The sequence below is a fragment of the Zingiber officinale genome, chromosome 6A, assembly GCF_018446385.1.
Source record: "Zingiber officinale cultivar Zhangliang chromosome 6A, Zo_v1.1, whole genome shotgun sequence".
NCBI lineage: Eukaryota > Viridiplantae > Streptophyta > Magnoliopsida > Zingiberales > Zingiberaceae > Zingiber > Zingiber officinale.
In genome coordinates this window covers 138108142-138118532 of record NC_055997.1, presented here as the reverse complement: position 1 = coordinate 138118532, position 10391 = coordinate 138108142, and the positions used below count along the sequence as shown (strand labels likewise).

Genomic DNA, 10391 nt, shown 5'->3' with positions numbered 1-10391 from the left:
TATATTAGTGTTGGTATTTAAATTGTGTTGTTAATTTTTAAACACTAATATTATTATGATGCTAGTATGTTAACTTGTGATTATGATATATATAAGTTTTGATATTGAATTTTAAAAATCAACGTCAAAATAATTTTTTATATTATTTTTATTAATAAAATAAGTCATCGTTATTCATTTTTTTTAGAATTTAAAATCTTGGTATGCTTTTTGGAAAAAAGCTGATTTTTTATATATTTAAATTAGATTTAATAACATATAAATATCCAAACAGATCAATGTTATTCATATTTAAAACGTGGTGCTATCGGCTCCATTTTTTTTTTTTTGTTTTTTAGTTTTTTTGTTGGTTAATAGATCGTAGGATCCACCGCATGGCTATTTATGCGACCACCTCACCACCAAAACTACCTCAGCGCCGGCACAATGGAAGACCGGGAACCCAATAACTCCGCCTCTTTCTCTTCAACCACCGCGGCCGCCGCCGTCACCGCCATCTCTTCCTCTTCATCCTTCTCTTCTATCCCCTCGTCTTCCGGCCCGAATGCCTCGCCCCAATCAGCGCACACCGTCTCCAACAACACCAAGGCTCGCAAATGTAGTTCTAGATCTAAGAAGCGAGAGGCCGAGGCCGCCGCTGCTGATGCCGCCGGAGCTAAGAAGAAAACCAGTGATGGGAAACACCCTGTCTACAGTGGGGTCCGGAAGCGGAGTTGGGGCAAATGGGTGTCGGAGATCCGCGAGCCACGGAAGAAGTCCCGGATCTGGCTAGGCACCTTCCCGACGGCCGAGATGGCGGCACGAGCCCACGATGTCGCCGCGCTCGCCATTAAAGGCCAGGAGGCGCGCCTCAACTTCCCCCACTTGGCCGCCGAGCTCCCGCGCCCTGCTTCCGCGTCGCCCAAGGACATCCAGGCGGCGGCCGCCCTCGCCGCCGCCTGCACATCGTTCGAGTGCGGCCGTGACCCCATGCCGCCGGACGCCGCATCGACCCCCTCGACGAGCGACTCAGACGAAATGCTGTTCGACCTCCCCGATCTGTTTCTGGATGGGAGGGAAGGGTTCTGCTACTCAACTTCCTCTTCGTCTTCCTCGTGGTTGCTGGTCGCCCCGGAGGACGCAATCGAGTTCCGAATAGAGGAACCATTCCTGTGGGAGCACTATTAGAGCTCATGGTCGCCATGCACTTTGATGTTCTCCATATCTAATTTGCTGCCATGAGCAGTCGATTCAGAGCTCCCCTTCGATGGTGATCAGAGCTCTCCCACTCTCGCCTGATCAGCTAAAACATCATTTTCGCTGGAATTCACAGCCGCTTGGTGGCTTTCTCACCCAAAGCCAATTCCATTCCTCCACTTCCATGTACAGTACGTAATCAGGCAATATATATTTCATTTTCTTAACTCTTCTTTTGTCGAAAAGCTTGTTTTTATTTGTTGATATTAGAGAAACAATTAATAATGATAAAATTCTCTGTATGCAAGGAATAAGAATCAAACGGGTGGTTATTTTTTTAGACTATTTGCTGAATTGGAATGCACTAATCTGCTTTATCGTTTGCTTTAATTGTATTGTTGCTTCAATCCAGTTGGTGCAATAGTCACAAAAAGCATAATGAGACCTTTTTCTCACTTTGGTAAAATCTCGATTGTTTATTGACAAAGACCAGTCCTCGATCAGTTTATACAAATCCAGATTGCATTACTTTAGCCAAGCTATGGAACAAGCAAAGAATAAGTATTGAACAATTTATTCTTTCATTGTACATGAAGGAAAGCAAGGGTAATTTATTATGAAGCACTTCAATCTAAAAGAGCAACTCATGATGTGCCTCTTTTACCACTATGATGAGATGCTCGTATGCTTTTGACTGCCCTCCCTGCCATTGCTATAGAAGCTTCATGTGCCACCAACGTAACTTTCATATAGTAGCTGCAGCATATGATACAATTTAATACTGAGTTAAAGGTAACGAAGTGGCATGAATGGCATGACAATGCAGAAAGTCGTCTATGCTATCACAGCCGGACAGCTAAGATCTTGATGGCTAGCTCCTTGTGCCATTTGGAAGTTGTAGTGATAAGTTTAATTTACAGCATGTTGCAATTGATCCGAGGGTTGCTGAGGACTGACTTTAGATCTGATAGTTCACTTGAAACGTCATTCACAATTGTGTTTTCACTGTGTCTCATGCTTCTCTGTCCATTACCACGAAGCTTTTACGGACATCGGATCATGCCACCCTAAAGACGAACAGGTCAATAGTTTGAAGGAGAGGTGCTGCTAACTTATGTCCGTTTGTCCTGTCCCCCTTGGACGTCTGTTTCATTGGTGGGTTAGGTGAGCCTAATGATGCCCTCCTTTCTTCTCTCTACATGTGACAGGTCTCACAAATGGTGCCGACTTTTACGAAGACGGACCGTAATAGAAAATATGATTAGAGAAAGTCGAGTAGAATGAAATTTAGATGAGATGGGGTTCAATTGAGTTGGTACTAATTAGGTCCAAGTCAATGAATATGGATGTAGTACTGTTTGTTAATTTTCCTGAGTTGATCATCGTTCAAACAGTGTCTCAAAGAGGTGACAGTTTGCATAAGATGAAGGATTAAGGTGGATGATGGTGGTTAGGATAAATGACTTGATTAATGCTGTGATATTAGATGTTGCTTGTCCGTTCGCATATCCAACTATTTTATATTGCTTTAATTTTGTTTAACATGTGTCACAATAGGATTGACTCTCTATTGATATCTTAAGAAAGCATTTGTTTATTCTGGTGTGCTTTGCTGCTTCACAAGCATGACATCCATTGACTTAGTGAATATTTTCCCCATAACATTGCCCCCGTAGATCATGGTCTTCGAAATCTCATTTGTAGAATCCGATGTTATATTAATTCGGTCTTTTCTTGACATTTGCCTTATCTTCCATGTATTACCTTGACATTTATTAAGTCCGATGTATTAGCTTTCTGGCATCAATCTTATCTTAACCCTTTTTAAATATCTTCCTAATAAAGTTTTTAATAAAAATCTAACTGTTGGGATTGATATCATCGTTAGAGGGGTGATGATCATCCGATTTGATCATGTTAGTTCAAATCATCGTGTTTGTTTATAAAAGGTTAATACAGTGAAAATACAAATAAACATAAAATAAAAAAAATAAACACAACATAATCTAATATGGTTCAGAATCCTGATTCTTACTCCATAGTCTACTATCCTAACGGAATCATCACTAGTTCTTTCCCCGTCGAATACTTTTTGGAGGTGGAGAAATATCTTATCATCACGGTTATAACAGTATATAAAATTAAAATAAAGATATAAATGTGAATAATATAAATAAAATAATTTACATAAAAGAAACTAGTGTTTTGTGATTGTTTTAGGATGTCTTCTTTCTTAGATTTGAAAATACAGCAACACTTGTCTCCAAAATTCCAAAGAACCAGCGACAAAAATCACTTTGAAACCCTTCTTTTATAGTCTTCATATTGCCCCCAGGGCGTAGCACAGATGGTGAACACATGACATCTCTAGCATAATAGTCAGGGGTCAATTCTCATAAACTGATGACCTGGGGTTTACCTTACCATGCGTCTAACGTCTGTGTACTTGTATGTACCTCCTCCATATCTGTGGGGTTGACACTAGGGGAGTTGTTAATGTAGCGGATCTACATTTTTTATAGTCTTCATATTGGGGCTAATTTTCGCCTATTAAACGATTGTTCATCAGTCGACTGCTCTATTGAAATCGGTCGTTGCATTTGCATAACAACTCTTACCAACTTTGGATTGACAATGAACTATCAACTATAACTATTTATCAATTGATTGTTGTTCAAATAGTCGAGTGCCGCAGTCGACTTAGAAACCTTCTATTCGCTACCATAGTGACATTCAAGGGCGGATTTACGTTAGGATTTTTAGGATTGAAAGCACTGTAGCAAGAAACTATTCACATCAGTCAACTAATACTGTTTATCAATTGATTAATTCATTATTCACGGTGTTGAAAATATTATTCATATTGATTTTTTTATTCCAACGGACTCCCATGTCTCTGAAACTTCCTTATATGATTAGTACAGGTCAACCTTGACTTACTAGGGTCTCATCCTTGCTTAATATCCGATTGACTTCGACTTATCGAGATATTTCTTACTTAACATCCGGCGAACCTGGACTAGCCAGGATTTCATCTCATGTCTAATATTCGATCAACTTTGACTTTTCAAGACTTCACCATTGCCAAACATTCAGTCCTCCTAGACCTGTTTGGATGTCTTGTCTTCATGCCTAACATCCAATCAACATTGATCTATCAAGTTTTGTCATTGTCAAACATCCAGTCTTGCTTGATATATTTGGACTTCACTATTGCAAAACATTCAGTTTATCTTGACATATTTGGACTTTTAACTGCCAAGTGTTAAGTCAACCGTGACCCCACTTAAACTTCTCTCTTGCTAACTTCTGTTGAACTTTCAACTGTCAAGTGCCTTGTCAATCATTACCGACTTGACTTCACTCTCAACTAATTAAATCAATTTGGGTCAACCTGACTCAAGGTCAATTACACTGACAATCCTCCTCTCTAACAAACTCTCTTTCTGTTTGTCATCTTCCTTTTGTTAATAGATATATTAATTAAATATTGAAACTCATCTCGAGTCAACTCGAGATTAATTAATTTGGTCAAAATTGATGAGAGGATTGCATCAACATAAACAAATTTATCTAAAAACTAAATTGACTTTCTAAAACATTAATAAAGAAATCTATGCTAGTATATTTTTTTATACTACAACAACAACCAAGGTGGGATCGGGTATATGAATTCTTTACGTCATTGAGCTCTATCCACTACTATGTCATTATTTATATTTAAATAATTTCTTTTATTTTATTATTGTCAATCAAGTCATTTTTGGTCCTTTTCTTCCTTGTTTGATATGAGCATTTATTATATTTTCACATCACCTAATTAGAGCATTTATTAGTCACCTAAGTATATCTTCGTACCATCTTAAATGTCTCTCAGAGTTTTTCCTCAATATGTGTTGTTGGACCGCGTTGGCCAGCTAGAAGGGGAGTTGAATAACCCTATAAAGCAAACTCTTCTCGAACTTTCAACAGAACACTTGCATAAAAATAAACAGAAAGTAATAAACAGAAAGAGGCTCACAGACTTGACTTGGTTACAACCAAGAATGCTGTTAATCCAAGGAATGCAACACGCACTAAAATATCTCCTTCAGGTGGAGAAGCCTCTTACAATAGTGAAAGCGCAAAAAAAAAAAAAAAACTAAACTAACGAGGAAGTGCACAAGTGTTGGAATACAGAATTCTTGAGTTCCTATAAAGCTTCTGGACCAAGGCTGTATTTATAGCCTTGGTCGGGGCACCTGGAAGGGGTCTAGGCGCCTGAGAGGGGATAAACTTTTATCCCCTTCACAACGGATCGAGTTTGACGCGATCTTGGTCAAAATTCAACTTCGGGCGCTCGGAATGGATCCGGGCGCACAGACCACTAAAGTCAACTAGGTTGACTTTTGGTCTAGGCCCTCTGCTCCGGTGCTGCTCGCCTCGGTCCGGGTCTTCCGCTCCGGCTCCGCTTGCTTGGGTGATTTCAGTCAACCGAAATAAGACTCACCCGAACCCAATTTCGACCTTCTCGAGCAACCTTCCACTCCGGCTTCTCATCCCTTGGAAATGCCGCGTGCCTCCTTCTCGTCCTCCCGCGTACTCTTCTGCAGCGCCTCGTACCTCAGACGCACCGAGCCCGTCGGCTCCCTCCCGTGTCGTTCTTCTCGCTAGCTGCGTCTTTTGCTTGACTCTCTGTGCTCCTAAGCTCCCGCACACTTAGACACAAGGTTAAAAATATGACAGGACCTAACTTAACTTGTTGATCACATCAAAACAACCTTGGTGTTCCAACATGTGCAACCTCGATTGTCTCTCTAATTTTTTTATTTCTTATATTGTCCATCCTTGTATGTCGGCATATCCATCTTAACGTCTTCATATTTGTAACTCTCATCTTCTGCTCATGTGCTCGTATCATAGTTCAACATTCAAGTCCATATAACATAGTAGATCTAATCGTCGTTTTGTAAAATATTCCTTTAAGTCTTAGAGACATTTTAAGATCACAAAGAACACCTGATGTTTTCTTTATTTTAACCATCCCGTTTATATTTTATGTAAGACATCTCTTAATGCTTCTATCGTTTTGTAAAGTTGATCATAAATACTTAAAATGTACTCTCACTTACAAACAACTCATCATCTCCTATCTTAACAATTATCTCGTTACGTCTAATATTGTTAAACTTAAATTTTATATATTCTATCTTTACTTAACTAAGCCTAAAACTTTTCACTTAGTATTTTCTACTAAGATTCTAGTTTAGTATTTACTCCTTCACGTGTCTCATCTACCAAAATAATATCATATGCAAATAACATATATAGCGGTACTGTATTTTGAATGTGTAGTGAGTTCATCCATGATTAGTGTAAAAAGATAAAAACTTAGAGTTGATCCTTGATGTAACCTTATCTTTATATGAAATACTTCAATTAATTTGCTGGATATCTTTATTCTTGTCATTACATCTTCATACATATACTTAATTAGTTTAATATATGCTATATTAACACCTATCTTTTCTAGAGTTCTCCATATAATTTTTCTTAGGATTCTATCATAAGTTTTTTCTAGCTTGACGAATATCATGTGTAGCTAAGGGTGACATTGTACTTAACTATGTTGAGTCCAAGTCAAACCTGACTGATATTTTCATAAAATCCTTACCTGAACTTGAGTTCAGTGCACTCAGAAGGTAAATAGGGATGTGCTTAGTAGAATAGAGGGTGCTTTCAAAATTGATTCTTCTTTTGCAATTTCAAAAATTATAATACTTTGATTTCAAATCCTAGGAAAAATATTTTCAAAATCTCAATTTTATTAGTTTTTCAAAATATTAGATTTAACCTAGGAATTTACCCCCTAGAAAATATATACCCCTAGTTCTTAGCCAGAGCATCTCACAAGCACACTAGATTTACCTTGCTTGTGAATGAAAACGACTTAGAATGGTGTGAGATGCATAGGGTACTGCTTGGACTTAAGAATGCTTTGTTAGGATCGTTCGTACTCGGCTAGAGAGGGGGGGTGTGAATAGCCGCCCCAAATCCTTCGCGTTTCTTTCTACAGACTAGGGTTAGCGCAGCGGAAATAAGAACAAGAAACGAAAACAAGAAGATCAAACCTCAACGCGTCGATGTAACGAGGTTCGGAGATAAACTCCTACTCCTCGGCGTGTCCGTAAGGTGGACGAGCCCTATCAATCCGTCGGTGGATGAGTCCCCGGAGAACCGGCTAATAATCACTCCTTCTGGGTGGAGAAACCTCGCCACAAAGTTTTGCAAAAGCAATACAAGAAGGAGTATACAGCAAGAAGCAAAATACAATACAACTGTAAAACCTTCGCTTACTTGCCTTCTCTTCGACTGAATGAAGCAGCAGCTTCAAGCGACGCCTACAACAGCAGGAAACCAGTCGTAGAAGCTCACACGAAGCTTCGGAACTCAACAAAGCTCAAGAGCACAACAGCAGCTCAGTAGAAAGAAGAGGCAGTGTCCGGTCAATCTCACGAGTGAAGCCAGGTAGTGGGAAAGTCTTAACTGGGATGTTAGGCAGTGTGGAAATCCTGGTGAGTGAAGCCAGGTGGAAAGTCCTGGTGAGTAAAGCCGAGCAAGGGAAAATCCAGATGGATCAGGGATGATCGGACTTCTGGTGTTGGAAAGTCCAAGTAGGTCAAAGGGATTGACCGGACACTTGGCAGGGAGTTCTAGCAGGTCAAGGGAGTGACCAGATGCTAGGGATGAAGTACCAATAGGTCAAGGTTGACCGGATATTGGTTTGGAAGTCTTGGGACTTGGTTTGGGCAAAAACCAAGCTCTGGATCGGTCACCAGACCGATCCAGTGATACCTTGTTTGCTCTGATCGGTCTGGTGACCGATCAGATACCGAACAGAAACTCTTTGAGCGAACAGAGGGGAAAAGAAAGGCAGGCTGATCGGTCCACAGACCGATCAGGCCATGTCCTGATCGGTCTGGGGACCGATCAGGAGACGATGTCGCGGAAGCACAGACCGATCAGAGTACGCACAGAAGGTTCTGTGCACTAACTGATCGGTCTGGGGACCGATCAGCACAGGGCCTGATCGGTCCGTAGACCGATCAGGGTTCTAGCCGTTGCGACGCAACGGCTAGTTTCTTCGCTGTCTTCTTCGCAGGTATAAAGGAGTCGAGGGCTGCTGCTGCGCGACATCTTCTTCCTCTTCTTTCTACTGAGCTGCTGTTGTGCTCTTGAGCTTTGTTGAGTTCCGAAGCTTCGTGTGAGCTTCTACGACTGGTTTCCTGCTGCTGCTTCATTCAGTCGAAGAGAAGGCAAGTAAGCGAAGGTTTTACAGTTGTATTGTATTTTGCTTCTTGCTGTATACTCCTTCTTGTATTGCTTTTGCAAAACTTTGTGGCGAGGTTTCTCCACCCAGAAGGAGTGATTATTAGTCGGTTCTCCGGGGACTCATCCACCGACGGATTGATAGGGCTCGTCCACCTTACGGACACGCCGAGGAGTAGGAGTTTATCTCCGAACCTCGTTACATCGACGCGTTGAGGTTTGATCTTCTTGTTTTCGTTTCTTGTTCTTATTTCCGCTGCGCTAACCCTAGTCTGTAGAAAGAAACGCGAAGGATTTGGGGCGGCTATTCACACCCCCCCTCTCTAGCCGAGTACGAACGATCCTAACAAGTGGTATCAGAGCGAGGCCGCTCTTCGACGGATCAACACCCGTGGGAGCAAAGCTAGAAAATGGATCTCTATGGAGAAGATGTCACCATTCCACCTTTCTACGAATGCGGCGACTTCGCGTATTGGAAGGTAAGGATGAAGTATTTTCTTATGACTAACATAATGAATTGGTTTTGTGTACAAGAAGGTTTTACTCCTCCGGTGGATGAAGAAGGAAAACCACTTGAGAAGAAGGAGTGGACAAGAGAACAAATTCACAAATCCGAAATCAACGAAGAGGTAACGAGAATAATTGAATTTTCATTGCCTACTAACATTTTGTGTAAGATAGGATACAACAATGCCAAGGAGTTGTGGAACAACTTGGCCAAGTACCATGAGGAGAGCTCCACCTCAAGCCATGAAGAGGAGCCTAGTGAGCCAAGTAGCTCACATCATGGAGGGAGCGAATTGGAAGTTGAGGGCTACTCAATATCCAAGGAAGAAGAGGAGGAGAGTTCCTCTTGTTCAAGTTCGGAGCAAGAAGAAGAAGTTTCCACCTCCGGAAGGGTTGAAGAAGAAAGCTCACACCCATCCCCAAACCTAGGTAACTCAAGCATCTCAATTTCAAATAAGTTACATATAATATGCTTTGAGTGTAGGGAGTGTGGACATTACAAGAGCAAATGTCCAAAGAGAGTTAGGAAGACTCCACCGGCACCAAAGGTCAAGGAAGCCAGAGTCCCAACACGCAAAGGCAAGAAGCACATGGTGTGCTTTCAATGCAAGCAACGGGGACACTATAGGAGCCAATGTCCGAAGAGGAGGAAACCTCACAAGGACAAGGGATGCACATCGATAGGGGGAGCTAAGGCAAACCCTAAGGTAACCTCTAAGGTTCATTATTGCAATTCTAATAAAACTCATGCTAGTAGTTTTGTTGCAATTGTTAATAATGATAAGCATGTTAACTTTAGGAACCAATACATGTGCTTAGGAGCTAAACATGTTAGCCTAGATAGGGATACTACTAGGAATGCTAACCCTAGGATTAACACTTCTAAGGTTAAGAAAAACCTAGGTAGAAACCCTAAATCAACTAGACATATGCCTAGGAATACCTCAAGGAAGAGTGATAAATCAAAAATTGAGGTATTAGAAAAGGAGAATCAAGTCTTGAGGTCAAGGCTTGATACCCTAGAAAAGGCCCTTAAAAGTTTAGAGAAGTCAACTCTAGGGCCTAAGGGTCAAAAGTCCAAGGACAAGAAAGGTTTGAGTCACAAACCTAAGTCCCAAATGGTCAAGCCCACATATCATGATGTTCCATTCGATTATGGAACAAAATCTAGGGCTAGGAAGACCAACACCAAGGTCACAAGGGGAGTCACCCCTAGAGTTGATCTTGATGAGTCCCAAATGGCCAAGGCTTTAAAGCCTAAGAGGGTCATTAGGAGGGTTGCTAGGGAAGTTATCCCTAGTGAATATTTAGTGAACCCAATGAGCTCAAGTAGGTATTGGGTTCCTAGGAGCATTTTCTCTACCCCATAGATGGGTTAGAGAGTGTCAACTCCAATAAGA

The 10391-nt window shown here is 41.1% G+C and overlaps 1 protein-coding gene across 1 annotated transcript; it reads left to right on the top strand.

The window, feature by feature from the left end:
- Positions 1-375: 375 nt before the first annotated feature.
- On the top strand, positions 376-1521 carry LOC121994476 (ethylene-responsive transcription factor ERF039-like). The gene has a single exon (XM_042548492.1). The coding sequence runs from the start codon at positions 385-387 to the stop codon at positions 1165-1167; it is 783 nt and encodes a 260-aa protein (XP_042404426.1). The 5' UTR covers positions 376-384; the 3' UTR covers positions 1168-1521.
- The last annotated feature ends 8870 nt before the right edge of the window (positions 1522-10391 follow it).

What these genes read in the sequence shown, in the direction of transcription:
- LOC121994476 (XM_042548492.1), top strand. Translation starts at nt 385, where the DNA reads ATGCGACCACCTCACCACCAAAACTACCTCAGCGCCGGCACAATGGAA.